This window comes from Falco peregrinus, chromosome 2, assembly GCF_023634155.1.
Source record: "Falco peregrinus isolate bFalPer1 chromosome 2, bFalPer1.pri, whole genome shotgun sequence".
In the NCBI taxonomy this organism is placed as follows: Eukaryota; Metazoa; Chordata; class Aves; order Falconiformes; family Falconidae; genus Falco; species Falco peregrinus.
Window position 1 is genome coordinate 107,941,573 of NC_073722.1, and position 19,809 is coordinate 107,961,381.

General features: G+C 63.3%; 2 protein-coding genes across 14 annotated transcripts in view; one reads left to right on the forward strand and one right to left on the reverse strand.

Annotated features, from left to right (window-relative positions):
* The first annotated feature begins 387 nt into the window (after positions 1 to 387).
* Positions 388 to 3,657, forward strand: PIPOX (pipecolic acid and sarcosine oxidase). The gene is made up of 8 exons (XM_027791010.2): positions 388 to 540; positions 1,010 to 1,158; positions 1,601 to 1,802; positions 1,883 to 2,065; positions 2,128 to 2,280; positions 2,346 to 2,504; positions 2,653 to 2,728; positions 2,825 to 3,657. Exons 1-8 carry the CDS (start codon positions 415 to 417, stop codon positions 2,953 to 2,955), a joined length of 1,179 nt encoding a protein of 392 aa, XP_027646811.2. The 5' UTR covers positions 388 to 414; the 3' UTR covers positions 2,956 to 3,657.
* A 555-nt stretch (positions 3,658 to 4,212) lies between these two features.
* MYO18A (myosin XVIIIA) overlaps positions 4,213 to 19,809 on the reverse strand; it is a 34,228-nt gene continuing 18,631 nt past the window's right edge. For 10 of the 13 annotated variants that reach the window (XM_055796284.1, XM_055796283.1, XM_027791008.2 and 7 more), the window contains 23 exons: positions 19,226 to 19,335; positions 19,065 to 19,130; positions 18,675 to 18,803; positions 18,075 to 18,218; positions 16,854 to 16,943; positions 16,640 to 16,759; positions 16,451 to 16,562; positions 16,194 to 16,321; positions 15,874 to 16,028; positions 14,584 to 14,707; positions 14,305 to 14,505; positions 13,897 to 14,007; positions 13,469 to 13,573; positions 13,212 to 13,358; positions 13,006 to 13,119; positions 12,732 to 12,848; positions 12,545 to 12,628; positions 12,163 to 12,300; positions 11,308 to 11,493; positions 11,085 to 11,224; positions 9,921 to 9,965; positions 8,221 to 8,343; positions 4,213 to 4,893 (listed from right to left, as the gene is read on the reverse strand). In XM_055796284.1, coding sequence (XP_055652259.1) covers positions 4,755 to 4,893; positions 8,221 to 8,343; positions 9,921 to 9,965; positions 11,085 to 11,224; positions 11,308 to 11,493; positions 12,163 to 12,300; positions 12,545 to 12,628; positions 12,732 to 12,848; positions 13,006 to 13,119; positions 13,212 to 13,358; positions 13,469 to 13,573; positions 13,897 to 14,007; positions 14,305 to 14,505; positions 14,584 to 14,707; positions 15,874 to 16,028; positions 16,194 to 16,321; positions 16,451 to 16,562; positions 16,640 to 16,759; positions 16,854 to 16,943; positions 18,075 to 18,218; positions 18,675 to 18,803; positions 19,065 to 19,130; positions 19,226 to 19,335 — 2,828 coding nt within the window. In that variant the 3' untranslated portion in view covers positions 4,213 to 4,754. The remainder of the gene's footprint in view (positions 4,894 to 8,220; positions 8,344 to 9,920; positions 9,966 to 11,084; positions 11,225 to 11,307; positions 11,494 to 12,162; positions 12,301 to 12,544; positions 12,629 to 12,731; positions 12,849 to 13,005; positions 13,120 to 13,211; positions 13,359 to 13,468; positions 13,574 to 13,896; positions 14,008 to 14,304; positions 14,506 to 14,583; positions 14,708 to 15,873; positions 16,029 to 16,193; positions 16,322 to 16,450; positions 16,563 to 16,639; positions 16,760 to 16,853; positions 16,944 to 18,074; positions 18,219 to 18,674; positions 18,804 to 19,064; positions 19,131 to 19,225; positions 19,336 to 19,809) is intronic. The other 3 variants (XM_055796285.1, XM_055796291.1, XM_055796293.1) reach the window with 1 other exon arrangement.

Genomic DNA, 19,809 nt, shown 5'->3' on the forward strand with positions numbered 1-19,809 from the left:
GGTGCTCTGGGGGGGGCTGGGCTGGGGGGCTGGTGCTGGTGGTCCCTGTGCTGTGCTGGGGCCAGGGCTTGCCGTGTGCCAAGGTGGGATCCTAACACCCATCGGGTGATGTGGGGGTGGCTGTGGAAGGAGGGGGCAGCCCCCCCACGCTGCCGGCTGTGCCATCGCTGCCGGACGAGCTCCCTTCCTTGGCAGGACCGGGTGCTGGCATCAGTGGGGGAGTGGGGGTGCTCCTGCCCGGCCAGCGCTGAGGCGTGGGAAGGATGTGGCCCCCGCATGCCCCTGCTGTCCCCATGGGGCTGGAGGGCAGCCAAGGCTCCGCCATCCGCTCGGACCGGCTGGACTCTGCCCTGTCCCTCCCCTTGGCTCAGCTCCTGGCTGCTTGCAGGGATAAGGACAGGGACAGGGACAGACATGGCTGCCACCAGCCAGCCCCACCAGGCCACCTACGATGCCATTGTCATCGGAGCCGGCATCCAGGGCTCCTTCGCTGCCTACCACCTGGCCCAGCGCCACAGGAACACCCTCCTGCTGGAGCAGGTACCAGTGTCCCCAGCCCTGCCATGTCCCCAGCCCTGTTGTGTCCCCATCCCATTGTGTCCCCAACCTTGATGTGCTGGGGTGGGTACCTGCAGACCTGGCTGCCTTCTGCCATGGCACAGAGCGGAGCCATCGCTGGCACCCCTGGTCCCTAGTGCCAGCACCCCTGTGTCCCCAGTGCCAGGACCCTCACATCCCCAGCGCCAGGACCCTCACGTCCCCGGTGCCAGCACTCCCGTGTCCCCAGCACCAGGACATTCACATCCCCAGTGCCAGGACCCTCACATTCCCAGTGCCAGCACTCCCGTGTCCCCAGCACCAGGACCCCATTTCCTGCTGTGTCCCAGCGCCGTGGCCGGCAGGGCAGGCTGTGTCCCCAGGTGCCTGCTGTGGCACAGCACCGATGCATGTGGGGCCCAGCGGGGTTGGCAGCAGGCACAGTCACCCCCACATCCCCCGTGTCCCACAGTTCATCCTGCCCCACTCGCGGGGCAGCTCGCACGGGCAGAGCCGCATCACCCGCAGCGCCTACCCCCGCGTGCCCTACGCCCGCATGATGCCCGACTGCTTCCACCTCTGGCAGCGGCTGGAGGCTGAGGCTGGCATCAGCCTCTACAGGTGACGGGGACAGGGACGCAGCCCCCACCGGGCACCGTCCCCTCCCCGCGGGGCTGGGCTGGGGGCTGTGGCTGCTGCCCTGGTGGGATGCAGCACTGGGCAGGATGAGGCCACTCTGGCAGGCAGCTGCTCTTGGTGATTTATGTGGCTCAGTAAAGGAAGCGCCGTTAAGGAAATGAGCATCTAAACAAATCTTTGCTGCCAGGGTCAGGGCTGATGGCACTTGCTGTAATTAGGGGGGGGGGCAAAGCATGATGCCAGTGTTCAGACCCTCTGCATGCACCACCCCATGTGCCCTGCCCGTATCACCCAGCACCCCATCCTAGCACATCCTGAGCATCACCGGTGCTGCTGTGCCTCAGTTTCCCCCAGAGGCAAAGCAAGGGGTGGGTTTGCACAGGAAAGGGGAGCAGGGGGAGCTGACATGGCTGGTGGGATGCAGGCGAACGGGGCTGGTGGTGCTGGGGCCAGCGGGCAACCCGGAGCTGGAGAGCTGCCGGCGCAGCCTGGGTGCCGACCAGGTCCTCGACACCGTGACGCTGGCCTGGCGCTTTCCTGGCCTGCAGCTCCACGCTGGTGAGGTGGCTTTGTGGGACCACACCGGCGGGGTGCTCTTCGCTGACCGGGCACTGCGGGCAGTGCAGGTGGGTGCTGCTGAGGGGATGGGATGGGGGTGTCCCCTGGCTCTGTTCCCACAGACCCTCCTGTCACCATCCTCACCCAGGAGGTCTTTTGCCGGCACGGGGGGACCCTGCGGGATGGGGAGAAGGTGCTGCACATTGAACCCGGGGCTGTGCTCACCATCACCACCACCACTGGGGTGTACCGAGCCCCCCGGCTCATCATCGCGGCTGGAGCCTGGACCAGTGACCTTGTGGCACCCCTGGGTCTCCGCCTGCCGCTGCAGGTAAGGGTTGGTGGCACCGTGGGGTGGGGTGGCCGCGGCCGGAGCTAACGTGGTGACCCCAGCCCCTGCGCATCGACGTCTGCTACTGGAAGGAGAAGGACCCCGCAAGCCCCAGCGCAGGCCGGGCTGGTCCCTGCTTCATAACCCTGGGGCTGCCCCAAGCCCCCCGCAGCATCTACGGGCTGCCAGCACTCGAGTACCCGGGGCTGGTGAAGGTGAGCAGGGCACGGTGGTGGGGGGGGACCCCCTGGCCAGCCTGCCCTGACCAGCTCTCCCCCAGGTGTGCTACCATCACGGCAGCCCCGCTGACCCTGAAGAGCGGGACCGGGCTCCCCCGGGTGCCCCCCACCCCTACGTCACCCTCCTGAGCAACTTCATCAGCAGTTACCTGCCCAGGCTGGAGCCCCAGCCGGCCGTGGTGGAGACCTGCCTCTACACGGTGAGACCTCCCCTCGGGAGCAGGACCCATCTGCCCAGGGTCTGAACCCCTCCCCCACCCCAGGGTCGATCCTGCCATCCCTTCCCCCCCCAAACCGTGGGTCCAGGAGAGGACCCCGGGCCACAGCCTCACCCCACGGCTCCCCCAGAACACCCCAGATGAAGATTTTATCCTGGACAGGCACCCCAAGTTCAGCAACATCATCATTGGGGCTGGCTTCTCAGGTAGGTGAGGTCACCCCACTCCCCCAGCTTGGCCCCCCAGAGCTGGCCAGGGCCATGGGGGTGGCTGGGTCCCCCACGCCACCATCCTCCCCACAGGCCATGGGTTCAAGCTGGCACCAGTGGTGGGGAAGCTGCTGTGCGAGCTGAGCCTGGGCGAGGAGCCATCCCACAGCACGGCCCCCTTCGCCATCACCCGCTTCCCCGGTGTGCTCCGGGCTGCACTGTAGGTGCCATGCCCACACAGCATTGCACTGGCCTGCAGCTGTCCCTGCATCCCTGTGTCCTTGCACACCAGTGTGCCGGCATCCCCACATCCCTGCATCCCCATGTATCATCACGCCCCTCCATCCTGGTGTCCCAACATGCTGCACAGCCCAGCTACGCTGCATCCTCACACTACAGCATCCCAGCACACAGCACCCTGGCACTCCCCCATCCCAGCAGCCCTCTGTCTGTGCACCCCAGCACCCTTCCATCACCACATCCCAGCACCCTTGCATTCCCATACCCCTGCATCCCAGCATCCCTCCATCCCCATATCCCAGCTCTTTTGCATCCCTGTACCACTGCACCCTGCATCCTGACAAGCCAGCATCCCCCCACACCAGCATCATGGTACTCAGCACCCCTGCATCCCCATGTCTTGCTATCCTGCATCCCTCCATCCCCACATCCCAGCACCCCAGCACACTGCCTCCCCACATCCCAGCATCCCTGTATCCCTGCATTCCGGCATCCCTCATGCCGCGCAGTGCCAAGCAGTCTCTACTGAGCACCCGCTCCCTGGAAACAAATTAAGGAGCTTTGTCAGCTTCATGAAGATGGAGCTGGAACAGCGTGGAGAGACACACTTGCTTAGGAGTCAAGTTAAATGTTTTAATGTTAAATGTGCCATTTTATTATCATTAGATCGCTCCCACTTAATGAAAGCGCATTAGCGCAGCGTGGCTTTATGGCAGCGAGCGCTGAGCTCGGCCCATTTGTTTCAAAGAGACAGTGGGGAAAGGGATCGAATGACCTGGTTTGCAGGGTGCCAGGGGTGCGGGGGGTCCTGGGGGTGCAGGGGGTCCCTGGGGCTGGGGGGTGTGGGCAGGGGGCATCACCCAGCACTGGCCTGCGGGTGCTGGAGCCGAGGCCAAGCCACATGCTGCGCAGGCAGCCAGCAATGCACATCACCATCTCCTCCGCGTTAAATAATTAACGCTGGCAGGCAGAGGGCTCCCATCCGCGCTGCTCATCTGCATATTTATGAAGATTGATAAATGATTCAGTGCCGGCACCCACGAGGGCCGTCTCCCCCCTTCCCTCCCTGTCACCCATGGGTGCAGCAGGCTCCAGGAAGGAGCCCGGCTTGGCCCTTCCATACAGTCCCACCTCCTCACCCGGGCTGGATCCATCCCACCAGACCCTGCTGCCATGCAACACCCCCTCCAAACACAGTGACACCCCCCCCCCCCCCCACGTGGAGCAGGCAGCAGCCGGTGTCACCAGCCAGAAATGACGTTTATTTTCATACTGAAAGTAAAGGGGGTAGGGGGGGGGGCGCACAGCTGGGCTAGTGCAAAACAACCAGGCAGGGGTGGGGGGCCTGGGTGGGGGCGACGACAACCCGTGTGGGCACGTGAAACCCCGTCCCCATGTCCCCTTCCCAGCTGCTGGGCGGCTGCTCCCCAGGGCCCGGCCAGCGAGAGACGTCTTTGGCTCAACTAAAAGGGGCTTAAGAGGATGGCGGGGTGCCTGGAGGAGGGGGGGGTGTTTAAGTTATAAAATAAGGAGCCAGCAGGCACTGAGGAATTAAACCCAGGGTGCCGGAGCTGCTGGCTCTGCCGCCGAGGACAGACGGGAGGTGGGAGGGTGGGGGTGGCATGGGGGCTGCAGCCAGCGAGCCGGCCGGGCTGCTCCCCCCAAAAGGCCGAGGCTGGGGGGTGGCTGCGTGTGTCCCCCCCCCGTGCAGAAGAAATACCGGCTGCCCGGGGTGGCCCCGTGGAGCTGAGTGTTTCTGTGGTGATGGGAAATGGTGGGGGGGCTAGGCAGGGGTCTCGGTGGCCCGGCTGTCTGCCTCGCTGGCGCTGGGGGAGCTGTGGGAGTAGCGACGTGTGCTTTCCCCGGTGTCCTGCTCCTCGTCCCATCTGTCGTAGGTGAAGGTGTGCCGGGAGCTGGGGGGGCTGTGTGGGAGAGAGCAGGGTTAGTGGGGGGCAGGGGGGTCTCCACGCCCCCAGCGTGCTGCAGTGCCACTGCCAGGCACATGGCCCCTCCGGCTGCACCGGGAGCCATGGTGAGCCGGTGCTGGCAGCCCACTGGATGGAGCCTCCATAGCCAATATATTATTTCTGAGATATTTGGGACATGCTCCACTGCCCGGGTCGAGGCGCTGCTCCGCGGTGGAGCTGAGCCTGCCTGGGAGGTGCCACCCCATGGGCACCCAGCACCACCAGCTCAAAGGCACATGGTCACGGGTGCAAACACCACTGCCCATGGGCATCACTGCTTGAGGGTCCTGGCTGCACCAGAGCCCACCATGGCTGGGTGCTGGGGGGGGTTCTCCCCCTGCCACCCCACGACGCCTTCCCTGGCCCTGACAGGCAGCAGGCAGCCCGACTGTGACATTTCCAAAAGGCTTTTTTTCCTTCCTCTGGCCTTTCTGCTATTCGAACAGTTGGAAAGGATCGAACCCACTCCGAAATCGCTGCCAGCGAGCCTGGGCGCACCCTCTCCTCTGCCATCGAACAGGGTGCTGAGCCCCAGAGCCCAGCAGGGTGAGGGCGCTGGCACCCTGACTCCCCGGCACAGGCACCGACACGGAGCAGGGCAGCAGGATGCGGCCGCCCTGAGAAACACCTCCGAGCCCCAACTGCCCACCCAACCTCCTCCTGTGGGTGCTGCCCCCTCCGCGCTCACACACTGCAGCAAGTGCTTGTTAGTATTCGTCCCGCTCCTCCTCGCCACCCTCGGGACCCACTGCCACCCCCGGGGTGGCAAATGCCCCGGGGCAAGCAGGGATGCTGTGCTGCCCAGAGAGCCCTTGAATTTCCTGAAGGAATAAATTCAGCTGCATCCCGACCGGTGGCTGGGGAGCCAGGAAGAGATTAGAGCTTCCCGGTGTCCCGTGTGTTGCAGCCGCTAATTCCGAACATGCTGCATCTTGGCAGCACAGGCAGCTGCTGGTCCCACTGCGGCCATGCCGGGGATGCTCCCCACAGCCGGAGATGCGTCGAGGATGCCCTGCAGCACCCCAAAAGCAGGGCTGCTGTGGGTGCAGCGGGGTGCCCCATCCTGGGGTGCCCGGCGGAGGTGGGCTCCGTGCCTGGAGCCAGGCGAGGGTTAGGGTGGGTGGTTAGTGGCACACGGGGAGGTTCATGCTGCACGGCACACACTGCTCCCACCTCCTGCCTCAATCGCTCTCGGGCCGGTACAGGTACTTCATCATCAGGCTGTCGACCTGCTTCTTCCGTTGCTTCTCCTCTTTCTTGCCACGGCTGGGACGTACCGGCTCCTCGCCCCCCGCTGCCCGCGGGCCCTTCTTGACACTGGAGGTGCTGCGGTAGGAGCTGGTGGAGCCGGAGGAGGAATCGGAGGAGGAATCTGAGTCGGATGATGACTGCTGCTTCTTCTTCTTCTTGGATTTCTTCTTGGCCTTCTTGGATTTCTTCTTGGTGCTCTTCTTTTTCCGCTCCTCCTCTTCCTCAGAGGAGCCTGAGCTGCTGCGGTGCCGGCAGGTGTGCCGGGAGAAGTCAAGGGCGGATGCAGAGCGGCGGAGGCTGCCGAGCGGGTGGTCAGCAGCGCCCAGGGGGGCCGCGCTCCGTGTGCTCCGTGTGCTCCGCACACTCCGGCCATCATCCCCCGAGTCGGCCTCGGGGCTGGAGCAGCCCCCGGCCCGCGGTGTGCGGTAGCTCAGCACCTCTTGGATGGCAGCTTCCAAGTCGGGGTCGAGGTAGGAGCGGTGCCCCACGGGCTGGGCGTCCCTGGGACCCCCGTCCTCGGAGGCAGCACTGCGGGGCCGGGGGGGCACAGAGAAGCTGCGCCCCAGGGTGTGCTGCCCACGGGACCCCTCGTCTGCCTCTTCCAGGTGGCTGCGGGCCAGGGAGAGCCGCGACTCGGGGCGACCCTCAGGCCCCCCACGCCGGCTCCGCAAGCTCCCGGGGCTGGAGAGGGCGAAGCTCAGCACTGAGCACCTCTCGTCCCCCTCGTCCCCGTCCTCCAGCCCGCGCCAGGAGGCGGAGGAGGCCCTGCTCACCGGGGCAGAGGCGACGGAGGCTTTCTCACCATCGGCAGCCGAGAGGGACCAACGCTTGCCCAGCCCTTGGCGAGCCCGGCCGCTGGCATCGGCGAAGGCACGGGCGATGATGGCTGCCTGGTCCTCGGGCTCACCGCCCCGGGCCGCCCTGCGGGCAGCACGCTCAGGGGAAGGTGGTCGCTCGCCAAGCGCACTGAAGAGCGTCTGCTCATCCCCGCGGCCGCCTATGGAGTCCTTGAGGCTTGGCCGCTTCCTATAGCTGAGGCAGCTCAACACCGACACCGGGCGCTCCTCGCCCTCGGGACCTTCCGGCGGGGCTGACCTGTGCCGGTGGCACCGTGGCCCCCGCACGTACCAGGGAGACAAGAAAGAGATGGAGATGAGCGGGCGGGGGGGGGGGCAGTGCGTCGGCGAGGCAGCCTCGGTAATTTGCGTCAGCGGGAAATAGCATCGTGGAAAAATGTCATGTAAATGGGGGAATTGTTCTAGCCCAGCTCTTTGATTCCCCTTTAAAGTGTTGTGTTCAATTTATTTCATTGTCGGCTACCTGGACTGCATTTGATTCCTGACTTCAGAAAAGGTGGAATTATCTCCAATAACAAAATGTTTTACATCTGCACCGTTGAATAAATTAAACCAATTAACAAAAACTGGCTCAGATTTTTTTCTCCCTGCTTGGCAGAGCTGGGGGGAGGGTAGCCCCCTGGGAGTCCTGGAGCCTTGCTAGAAAAACGGGTTTGGATCAAAGCAATCTGTGCTCAGCAGGTGAGAGCTCAGCGTTGTGCCATGGGGGCACCTGGGCATGTCCCCCCCTCTGCTGGGGGCTGTGTGGGCAGCCAGTGTTTGCCGAGAGGTGTAGGGAGGGATGTGGTGGGGCTGCAAATGAGGGGAGGATGGGGTGGGGATTCAGCCTGGGATGATGCACAGGGCTAGAGCTCCCTGCCACAAACCCTGGGGAGGCAGGCAGGGTGGGGGCTGCAGACACCCCTGCGCCTCCAGGCTGGGTCTCGGTGCTGCAGTGGGTGGGATGATGGGGAGGGGGACCAGGGAGGTCCCCCTGGGTGAAGGACATGTGTCCCTAATGGATATCAAGCCGCTCGCCAGCATTAACCCTTTCCTGGCCAGCCACACAAGAACGGGGTGGGAGCATGGCACCGTGTGCCACATCCCATGGGTGCCCACCCCACAGCCTGGCCGTCTGCCGGCACAGCTCACCCTGTCCTCTGCCAGCCAGCCCCGTGCCCAGTCCTGCACCCACCTGCTGCCCTTCAGGCTGCCATCATCCGAGAGCGCTTTGGAGGAGCCTTTGTTCTTGGAGAGCCAGGACTTCACCCCGTCCACACGGTCCTCCAGCTCTGAGTCCACGTCCGAGTCACCATCACTGCCAGAAGCGTGGGTCAGGGTGGGAGAAAGAAATAAGTGAGCATGGGGCAGTGAGATTTTGGGTGCTGGAGGGGCAAAATTGCGCTGGTGGGCGCTGAACCACCCCAGCATCCACTGCCTGTGTACCCTGACATGGGCAAAGCACCATCCCACGGTCCTGCTCCACCTCTCGGGGCACAACCTGTATGCGTACAGCTCAACCTTGCATGCTAGGGGCTCCCCGAAGCACAGCTGTGCCACGCACTCCCTGAACCCCCAAACCATGCCCCTGCGCAGCCGAGGGGCTCCTGCACGCTCTGCCCAGCATCCCCCCATGCCGCTGCATGGCTGGAGAGGTAAGACAGCAGGGCCGGCATCAGGGCAGCGAGGGGCAGCAAGCAGGGCATGGCTCCAGAAACAGGAGATTTCCAGCTCCGGGGCTGGGAAGGAAATGAGTGGGTTCATTTTATAGGCCACCATCAAGTGCAAAATTACAGCAAGGAAGAGCAATGTTGATGGCCCTGGGTAAACAGGAGTTTAGCAGGCAGAACAGAAATGACTCCGGCAAGGCAGGCGCAGGAGTGCAGCGGACAGATTTACAGCCCTGCCATGCCGGAGAGCCCCTGATTTACGTCCCGGTGTAAAAAAAGCCCTATCTGGCTTAAACCATCTAATTTATAACGGCTGTTCGTAACCATATTGATTGCCTTTAGAAAGAAGGTGCTGTATGCATTGCAAAATCCATTCCTCCACGTTAAAAGCATCCTTGCATAAATCTCCCTTAATACCTAACTGCTTACTGCTTTCATTAGGGTTATGGCAGTACCGGCGGGATCTATAAGGAAATCGAAGCGGCACAGCCCCCTCTCTCCCCACCCTGCCGCCGGCCGGCGAGAGGCAAGGGCTCCCACTGAGCTGCTGCCGGGGAAGGAATATATCATATGATCTTAAACGGCCGTTTTATCCACCCGGCTTTGGGCTTATTCCCTGCCCGGGGACAGCAGCAGACAGCACAGGGGACAGGCTGGGATAGACCCTGTATACGAATCCTCCTTGTTAAATTCAAAGCAACGAGCTGCACTCCATCACGTGCGTCTCCCTCCCCTGCAAATACATCCAGGCAACGCTCAGCTTGGGAAAAAAAAACACAACAAAACCACAACAAAAACCCACAAAATGACAACAAAAAAACCCCCAGCGAGCCCCGTAAACAAACTCTGGGGGCAGCTGAGGTTTTATAACCATCCGAATTAAACACCACGTCAAACACAATTTATGTCCGGGCGAGCGTGCCATTAGTTAAGCAGGACCCGGGTCGCGGGGGAGCGACCGTGGCAGGGGGATATTAATTGTGCTTGGCAGCGGGGCTCCATCACCGCCCCGTGCCGACACGCTCATCGTTAGCCATGGCAGAGCAACCCCCGCCAGCCCCAGCCTGGGGGCTCATCCCGTGCCCCCCCCCATGGGATGCAGTTATGTGCCATGCCATGGATGCTGTTAGGGCATGCGGAGGTGGGCCAGTGGCATGCGGGACCCCGGCCCGCGGGGGTGAGGTAGGGGTTAGGGGAGGGGAGGAAGGAAAGAGAAGCTCCTCACAGTTTACTCTTTCTTTTCTGATACTTTGCCACCATGTCCTGCAAACTGGGAGGGGTTGGGGGGGTCGGAGGAGGGAGAAACACAACAGAAAGGAAATCAAATGAAAGGAAAAAAAAAAAAGACAAAAAAAAAGACCAAGTGGGTGGGGAAATAATGGGGGGTAAATTAAATGGTGGGGGAGGGCCAGGGGAGGGAGGTGTGGCTGCCCTGCACCCCTGGCACAGGCCTGCACCCAGCATCCTGCACTGGATCCCATCATCCCAGGTCGGGTGCTGGAGCGTGTCCAGAGATGGACAATGGGGCTGGGGAAGGGTCTGGAGCACCAGTCTGATGGAGGGTGGCTGAGGGAGCTGGGGGTGGTTCAGCCTGGAGAAAAGGGGGCGCAGGGGGGACCCCACTCTACAGCTACTGAAAGGGGGCTGTAGCGAGGTGGGGGTTGGTCTCTTCTCCCAAGTAACAAGTGATGGGACAAGAGGAAACGGCCTCAAGTTGTGCCAGGGGAGGTTTAGATGGGATGTTGGGAAAAATGGCTTCACTGAAAGGGTTGTCAAGCCCTGGAACAGGCTGCCTGGGGAGGTGGAGTCACCACCGTAGGAGCTATGTAAAAGCCGCAGCCCTGGGGGACATGGGTCAGTGGTGGGCTTGGCCATGCCGGGTTAATGGGTGGACTTGATGATCTTAAAGGTCTTTTCCAACCTAAATGATTCTGTGATTCTATGATTCTGTCCTGGGCTGGGCTGGATCCCAGTGTCCCAGACCTCCTGCCAGCCTGTGCTGCCCTGGCTCCTGGGCCTCCCCGGGCTGTTTCCAGCCAGCCAGCACGGCACGGCTGCATTTCAGGCACCTCCACAAGCAGGTGAAGCTGCACGGGGGCTGTGGGTGGAGGGAGGGAGGGAGCCACAGATGCACGGACTGATGCACATGTGCACGGATGCACAATGCATGGATGGACGGATGCACGGGTGCATGGACAGATGCACATGTGCATGATGCACGGACGGACGGATGCACGTGTGCACAATGCATGGATGGACGGATGGACAGGCGGCGTTCTGCCAGGGCCAGGCAGAGCCGAGGGGTCCCCATGGCATTTCAGAAGTGGCAAGGAGAAGCGGTGAGCCCAGTGAGGTGCCTCGCGTGCGAGCCAGGCCCAGGCGCTTTCACCTGTTGATGAGGTCCTCGTTGCTGTCACTCTCCATCTCATCCTCGATGGCTGCCTGCAGGTCCCCGATGCGCTTGAAGGCCAGCTTCAGGTCTGACTGCAGGCTCTGGTTGGCTGCTTCCAGGCTCTCCAGGTCCATCTCCTGTGGGGAAGGAGCGGGGTGAGATGGATACCCTGGGGAAACCCCCCTGTCCCCCTGCCCAGACCCATCGCTGGGTGCCTCACCAGCTCGTGCTTCTTGCGGCTGGCCTCTGCCTCCTTCTTGGCCAGCTCACCCATCTCCTCCTTGACATCGCGGAGCTGTCGCTGCAGCCGCTTGTTCTGCTCCTTCTCCCGGTTCTCGGCGGCTGCGCGCTGATCTCGCTCCTCCGTCAGCTTCTCCATGTTCTCCTTCAGCCGCGTGGCCAGGCTCTGCGGAGCAGCGGGCACAGGGTCACCCCAGATCCCCCCTGGACCCCCCACCCTGCAACAACACCCACCAAGGGCTCACGCAGGGATGGATCCCATCCCCACGAATGTACACAAGGAGATGGAGAAGAAAACCCCGCTAGGGCCAGGGAAGGGGCAGAACAACCACAGGGGCTTTGTTGAATTGGAAAAATAGATTTAACTGTGTGTGAAGTAATTAAAGCGTGTAACGTAGGGAAAAAATAGCTCCCATTCTCCCCCAGCCACTGAGCCAGCCACTGCATATTTATGGCCCCGGCAGAGAGAGCGGAGAAGGGAAATAATAGCTAGGAAAATATTAAGAGGAGAGCTAAGCTGCTCCGCTCCCCAGCAGAGCTGCAACGGCAGAATATAAAGCAGGCTGCATTTAGCGGGGCCGGGAGAGTCTATAATTTCCCTAAGTCAATGCATGGGAAGAGCAGCACTTTGCCAGGCTGGGTGGTGGATTACTGTTATCGGCACTTGCAGAGAGCTTTCCCGGCAGGGATGGGGACAGGCTGCCGGCAGGGGAGGGCTGCAGTGTGGGGGGGTCCCATGGAGGGGATATTGGGGATGCGCTCAGCAGACCCCTGGGCATCATGTTCCCATTGCATCCCAGTCCCAGCTGGAGCAGAGGGAGAGCCCGGTGCCTACCTCCAGGCGCTTGACTTGTGTCCGCTCAAACTCCAGCCTGGTCTCCAGCTCGCGGATCTTGGCCTCTTGCCGGCTCACTAGCGACTTGTCCACCATGGATTGCTCCAGGAATTCCAGCTGGCTCTGCAAGCCTTGCAGCTGCAGGGGGTGCACAGCCTTAGCCTCAACGGCAACCTCCCTGGCCCCCCACCACCCGGCCTTGGAGCGGAGCTGCTGGCCCTGCTGCTCCCATCCCAATGGGGAGCTCCCGATGAGACTGCTCTGCACCCCCCTTGGGTGCAGGGGGTTCCCCCACAGTGTGGGCAGCGAGTCCCTGCATGCTTGCCGTCCCCCCCGGCTTCACTCAGGGTGCATGCCCATGCCTGATGTCAGTGCTCCCCACCTTCTCTTGCAGCTCCTGCTTCTCCTTGTTGACCTCCTCCAGCTGTGCCTGGAGGTCATTCATCTGCGCCAGGTCCCGGGACGCCTGTGGGACACACCGGGGCCGTCAGAGGGGACCCCACTGCACCGGCACCAAGAGGGGCATTATGGGAGGTTGGGGTGCCGCGGCTGCTGTGTCCCCCCCTCACCTGGGCCACAGCCGCCTTGTGCTTCTTCATGAGCTCATTCATGTCCTCCTGGTCCTCCTCCAGCCGACTCTGCACCTCATTCTTCTCCCGCTGCAGCCGGCTCAGCTGCTCCTCCAGCTGGGGGGAGCCGCCTGCGTCTCCCACCGCACCCCAGAGCCAGGACACCCACCCCCCAAACCCCCCAGATGGCGTGGAGTCACCCTGCTGGCAATGTGCAGTGCCGGTGGGGGTCTCCCCCTGGGTGCAGGTGGGGAATGGCCCCAAATCCACTTACCCCTGCCTTGGCCTTGGCAAGATCGTCGATCTGCAGGTGGAGGTCTTCAATCTCCACCTCCATGGACTTGCGGGCCTTAACAGCAGCCGCACAGGTGAACTCCGACTCCTCCAGCTGCAGGAACACGGCTCAGCGCCTGGCTGGGGGACAGGGACACCCCATGTCCCTCAGGGGCTGCGGATTTGGGGGGGGGTCTGGATGCACACCTGGTTCTTGAGCTGGGCGATCTCCCTCTTGCTGGGTGCATTGTTCTTCAGGTGGTCCAGCATGATCTGTGCATCAGCCAGCAGCGCCTTTGTCCTCTTCAGGTCCCGGCGCAGGCGCTTTTCCGTCTCGAAGTCCCGCTGGTTGGCCTGTGGTGGGGGGACCATGCCAGGGCACTGTGCCAGTGGGGTGCCCACCCCACCATGGCCACCTTGGGGTCCCCAAAGCAAGCCATGTCCCTGGCTGCCCTGTGCCCTACCTGCTCGCTGACAGCAGATAACTTGCTCTCCAGCTCCCGTTTCTCTCTCAGTACCTTCTGCTTGTCCTCGTACTCCTCCTCCAGCTGCACCTCCATCTGCTTCAGCTGGGGGACAACCCGGGCAGCCGGTGAGGGTGGCAGGAAGGGGCTGGGACCCCCCTCTTCGTGTGTCCCCACATACTGGGGATGCTGGGTGACCCCACCAGCCAGGTATTTGCGCAACCAGAGGCACAAAGCCCAGCTTGCACTGGCCTGGGCGGCAGAGGGACTGGTCGGACCTGCTGGGCCAGTGGAGCCAGGCTGCGGCTGGCCGCGTGGGAGCTGGGCGCTGCATGACAGTGCCCGGCTGGCAGCTCCCGGCACCCAGCCAGGGCACGGGGATGCATCCTGCCCCCTCCTTGGGCAGAGGGGTCGCAGCCGAGCCCTACCTTCTTCTGGCACGACTGCCGAATCTCCTCCACCTCCTCGTCACGGCTCTCCACCTCCTTGGCGTGGGTCTGCCGCAGCCGCTCCATCTCCATCTCCAGCCGCAGCTTGGCCTGCAAATGGTGGGGACACGGTCAGAGCAAAGGGGACACTGGGCGGACCCCCACCACCACTCCCTGGGTGCCACTCACCCGCAAAACCCCCTGGTCCGAGGCCGGCCGGGCCGCCCGCCCCACAGTGACCTGCCGAGCCATGGCATGGAGGGCCAGGAGCTGTGTCGGCAGCCGCGATGCCTGGCCCGACGCCGGGCTGAGGGTGACCGCCTCCTCTTGCTGGGCAAGCCCAGCCCAGGTAATAACCACCCTGCATGAAACCACCCCACCCAGAAACCTCGCCCCTCCCTGCTGTACCTGCTCCAGCATCTGGATGGTCCCAGCCTGCTCGTCCAGTTCCTCCTCCTGGTCTTTGACCTTCGCCTCCAGGTCCCTCAGCTGCTTCTTCACCTTGGCCAGGGAGGCTTCATCCTTTGACTCCTGGGAGGAGATGTCCTGCAGCTCAGCCTCCAGCGCCTCCGCCTTCTGTGTCAGCCCCGCAATGTCCGAATCCTTGTCCTGCCAAGAGAGGGGGTCATCGTCAGCCCAGGGCACCCGCCGACTGGGAGACTGGGGACAGCACCGCGAGCCACCCACCTCCAGCAGCTGCTTGAGGCCAAAGACCTCAGCCACCAGCACGTCCTTCTCACGGCTCAGCTTCTCCCGCTGCAGCCTCTCCCGCTGGGCCTCCTCGTGCGCCTGCGAGAGCTCGGTGTCAAACCTGTGTGGGGAGAGCAGGGCAGGCACTCAGTGCCCCGTGACGGCACTGGGGACAGGTCCCCAGCTACCGGCACCATGCCGAGCATTCCCATCCCATGGCAGCAGGCACCAGGAAGGGCAGCGCGCTGCTGGGTACTCGTTCAAAACATGCTGTTGATGAGTCTTTAATTGCCAGTACGGTGTCACGGAGTCACTCGGACAAACTCCTCCCAATGCCTTCACTCAGCAGCTAATGGGGAGTGCAGCACCTGCAGTGCAACCAGCAGCCCCAGAAGCCACCCCACGGGGCTGGCACGTGCCAGAGGGGACCGCGGCTACTAACAGCGGGGGCTTAGCTACACGGAGGCAGCCAGGGACACCGCACCCTCCATGCAGGACATGGAGAGGCTGCAATGCACGTAGGTTCTCCAGGAGAGATGGGCTCTTGTGGCAGCTTGGCTCCCCCAGCTGCAGCCCCGAGCTGTGGTCCCACGCGAGGTGGCACTGGTCCCATTACTGGAGAGGACACAAGCCCCCAGCGGGGGAGTGCTCAGCACAGCCTGGAGCCAGGCAGCACCAGGACAGCATCTCCCCATACCCCTGGGATGGGATCAGCTGGGTTTGCTCCAAAATCGCTGCCTTTGGGGCTTGGAAAATAACTCTGCGCTTGAGTTTGTGACCTGCGTTAAACACCTCGGCAGCTAATCCCCATTTTTTCTCGCGCTGGGTAATAAACAGCTGCATTAGCACAGACTCCAATCCGCGGAAATTGAAATTAATTAGATTGGATTCTCTCGCTGTATTTGTGTGTGTGATCATTACCATAATGAGATGAAAGCGTCCCTGCTGCTTAATAACGTTAGCAAACTTTGGGGTTGGGAGAGGGGATGGGATGAGAGTGAGTGCCGAGCAGAGCCGCAGGGCACGAGCAGCCTCCACCATGGGGCATGGCCCCACACGGGGGGATCGCTCAGCTCCGGGCCCCCTACAAGGGCATCGGGGTCCCCCCACAATGAACACACCCAGCCTGGGCAGCCCCGTCCCGCTGGAGACACCTCGGCCAAGAGGAAGCTGGTGAAGTGCCCAAATCCCTGCTAAAATGGTAATGCCACTTTGCAAGAGGCTCGCCACATGGCGAGGATGCTGCCCCCCCCCGCGTCTGCCCTACTGCCAGCGCGCGGTCCCCACCTCCGCTGCTTCTTCTCCAGGTCATGGTTGCGTCCTTGCTGTCCCTCGAGGTGCAGCTTGGTGTCCTGCAGCTCCGCGGCCAGGCGCTGGCACTTCTTCTTTAGCTGCTGCAGCGCCCGCTGGCTCTCCTCGCTGTCTGCCTGCAGGTCCGTCAGCTGTGGGCAGGAGCAGGCAGGGCGGTGAGGGGTCTGGGAAGCCACCATGTCCCCACTGCTCCAGCCATGTGCTCCCTCAGCTCCGAGCAGGCAGCGGCTGCCCACCCCAAGCCCATCCCCATGCTGAGGGGACCTGGGGGGTCCCTAGGGCTGAGCCCCACTCACCCTCCGCTCCAGCTGCCTCTTGCCCTGCTGCTCCACCTCCAGCTTGTCCTCCAGCTCCTGCTGCAGCCGTTTCTTAGTGAAGTCGATCTCCCGCACCGCCCGCTCATATTTCAGCCGCCATTCGCCACCTGTGCGGGGAAACGGGGTCACTGAGGGGCTGTGTGGGGTGGTACGGGGCCACCATGGAGAGGGGGGCACGGTGCTGCAGCCATGGACCCAGACTGCGCCCGCAGCGAGCAGCAGAGGCAGGACGGTACCTGAATCATCATCGTCGAGCTCCCCGTTGAGCTCGGCCGCCCGGATGAGCCGAGCCTCCATCACCTCCATCTCCATGGACTCCATCTGCTTCTTCAGAGCATCGTACTTGGCCTGGGAGGGGGCACGGCTGTGGTGAGTGCCTGGAGGGGGCCACGAGACGCTGCGAGGCCAGGGAAAGGCATGTTTACCTGCAGGTCCTTCATCTCCTTCTCGGCCCGCAGCCTCTCAGCCGTCTCGGCGTCCAGCAGCTGGGAGGCCGACTCGCCGGTGTTCCGCTCGTCTGTCAGCTCCGATGTCAGCTCTGTGATCTGCGGGCGGGGGGAGCGGGACCATGGGCCAGTGCAGGCACCGGGGCAATCCAGCACGGCACCGTACCCCCTCCCAGTACTGTCAAGGACCTACCCTGCTCTCCAGGCGGTCGCTGTTGAGCCGGAGCTCGTTACGCTCTTTCTCCACCTTCTCGAGTTTGCTCTTCAGCTGCTGGATCTCTTCCTGCAACAGAGCAGGCAGTGAGGGAGGGGGCAGGCGCTCGGCGAAGAGGCTGGCAGGCAGGCAGGAGCCTGGCAGGTCTCCGCACCCCCCCAGCACTGGGTGGGCAGGGTGGGGGCTCCCCAGGGCGGGGGCCGCTCTCCCCTGCCAAGGGCTGGGCAGGGACTTTCCCCAAACCGCCCCGACGCCGTGCCGACTCCAACCCCATAAATGGTGCCGAAACGCCAGGCAGCCCCAGCAAAGCTGGAGAGGGGTCCCTGCACCCACCCAGGAGAGGGGGTGGGAGCAAACCCACCCACTGGCAGCTCACTGAAGGGTTTGGATGCACCCAGCCCAGGTGTGGAGGGAGGGGGCCCACCGGCATGCCCAGGGACCACCAGCCAACACCAGGGGGGCATGCCCAGCTGCCAGCTTCAAGCACACCTTTGCCTCTGGTCCCAGCACAGGCTGAGGGGGGCAGGAGGGGCTCAGGTGCCCCCACCCCAGGCACCCATCCTTGGTGGGTTGGGAAGAAAGTGGAGCCAGGCAGTGGGCTCCATGAGGGGCAGGCTCGGCAGGGGCACGAGTGTCTGGTTGCCAGCGTAGCGCGGAGCCCCCCCACATATGCCTCTCGGCACACAGTTTCATTTCCATTCTCCACGCCTGGTAATTGGGCTCATGCAACAGCCGGCTCTCGGGATGCTAATGACATGCTGATTCGCAAATTAGGGAGCAATTTGCAATTTGAGCCCGACGCTGACAGGGCGTGTAGGGCAGCTGTGGTCCTGCATCTCACCCCATCGTGGGCTCTTGCATCCTGCGCTTCCCTGGGGTCCTGCATCTCAACCCACCACAAGATCCTGCATCCCACCCCGCTGCAGGATCCTGCATCCCACCCTGCTGCAGCATCCTGCATCCCATCTCACTGTGGGATCCGGCATCCCACCCTGCTGTGGGACCCTGCATCCCACGCCACTGTGGGATCCTGCCTCCCACGCCACTGTGGGATCCTGCCTCCCACCCTTCCCTGGGGTCCTGCACCCCACCCCACTGCAGGATTCTGCATCCCACCTCACTGCAGGGCCCTGACCAGGCCCAACGCTTCCCCAAGCCCACCCTGCCCCATCCAGCATCCCCCAGCACAGAGGTACCCACGTCTTTGCCGCGGATCTGGTCCTCGGTGAGCTGCACCTCGATGAGGGGCCGCACGGTGGTGAAAAGCTTCCACCAGGGCCAGCCCTTCACCCCCTTGTTCTTCTTGATGTTCTTCTGCACGCAGCGGATGGCCAAATCCTGGATCTGTGCAGGGCACGGTGTCAGTGCAGGGCACAGCGTTGGGGGTGCCACCAGCGGGGCAAAGCGAGGCAGGTGGGTGCTCAGCACCCCTGCCGGCACCCCGGCATGCTCCCCTTCGTTAGTATTTGGGCTAATTGCACCCAGCTTATCTACTGTTAGATTCTCTCCAGCCCCTCCAAACGCTATTCTTGCGGAAGGCGAGGTGCTGCCCCGATGCCTATCTTACACCTTCTTTAATAATAAAAGTAGGAGCTGACACGCCGTTTCATCCCACCGTGGCGATGCCCAGCACCCTCCCCACCGGTTCCCCCGGTCCCCCCTGGCCCCCCACGGCTGGGCAGGCGCAGGGGGGAGGCGGGAGGAGGAGGTGCTGGCCCAGGCAGCGGCAGAAAGGCTGCGCTGCCCATTTTAGGCGAAATTGTGCAGCAGAGCGGGGAGGGGAGAGCTGCTGGGACCAACCTTCCTTTTCTTGAACTGCTGCCGTGCCAAGAAGCCCCTGCACGCTGCCTGGAAGAGGGTGATGTTCCTGCTGGTCTGCGCGTCCCTCTGCTCCTCCAGCCTGGCTAGTGATCCAGCTCGGAAAAACACCTGCAGGGGGGCAGCGGGGTGAGATGGCGAGGGGTGCCGGCATCCCTCCAGCCGCGCCGTGCCACCCTCCCGCTGCGCTGGCTGGTGGGGATGTGGCTCTCCCCTCTGCAGCCACTGGTCCTGTCCCCCAGGCACGAGGAATGCCGTAGGTGGGAGCAAACAGTGCCGCCCTTGTGCTGCCCTGCTGCGCCGTGCCAAGCTGTGCCGCCCACCCTTGCCCGCGCTGCCGCCGGCACCCACGGCCAGTGTCGGGCATCATACCCGGCTCAAGCCCATGTGGTAGCTGCTCTTCTCCAGGTCCAGTGACTCCAGGAGCTCCTCCACTGCCTGTGGGGAAGGAGAGGTGTCAGGGCCAGGCTGGGGGCACCCTGGGGTGCAGGGGACCCCGGACTGCCGCGCTGGCCCGGGAGCAGGGCACGTACCCGCTTCTCATCCATGACGATGTAGTTGCGCCCGTGCTTCTTGGTCAGGTGTGGGGCCAGGACGTCAAAGCGCCGCCTGAACTCCGCAAAAACCATGTGGTCGGGATACCCTGGGGGCAGCAAGGGAGAGTGGGGCTGCGGGGGCAGCCAGGATGCCCAGGGGATGGCTGGGGACAGCCCCACGTGCCCTGACTGACTGGGGCCCATCTCTTGGGAGAGCTGATGGGGTCACCCCACGTGGCACAAATTCCCCACGGGGCCAGGCACGGCCAGAGTGCCCTGACCCTCCCCAGGAGGTTTTCCTTGGCCGTGTCCTCCAGCAGTTTTGGCTGGGATCTGGGGAGAAAGTGGCCAGATCCCACCTCGAGGGAGCACAGGGACACGTGTGTTGCCTGTGCAAGCAAAGAGGCCCCGCTCCGGCTCCGCTCTGAGCTGCAGCCAGCTTCTGCATCAGGCTCTCAGCACTGAGCCTCCACATCTTAATTAACGACAGGGTATTGATGGGGAGGCTGACCCCGGCACAGCCGGCTGGCCACGGCCATCGATCCGGGAGGTGCGCGGACGGCATCGATTTCCAATCGTGG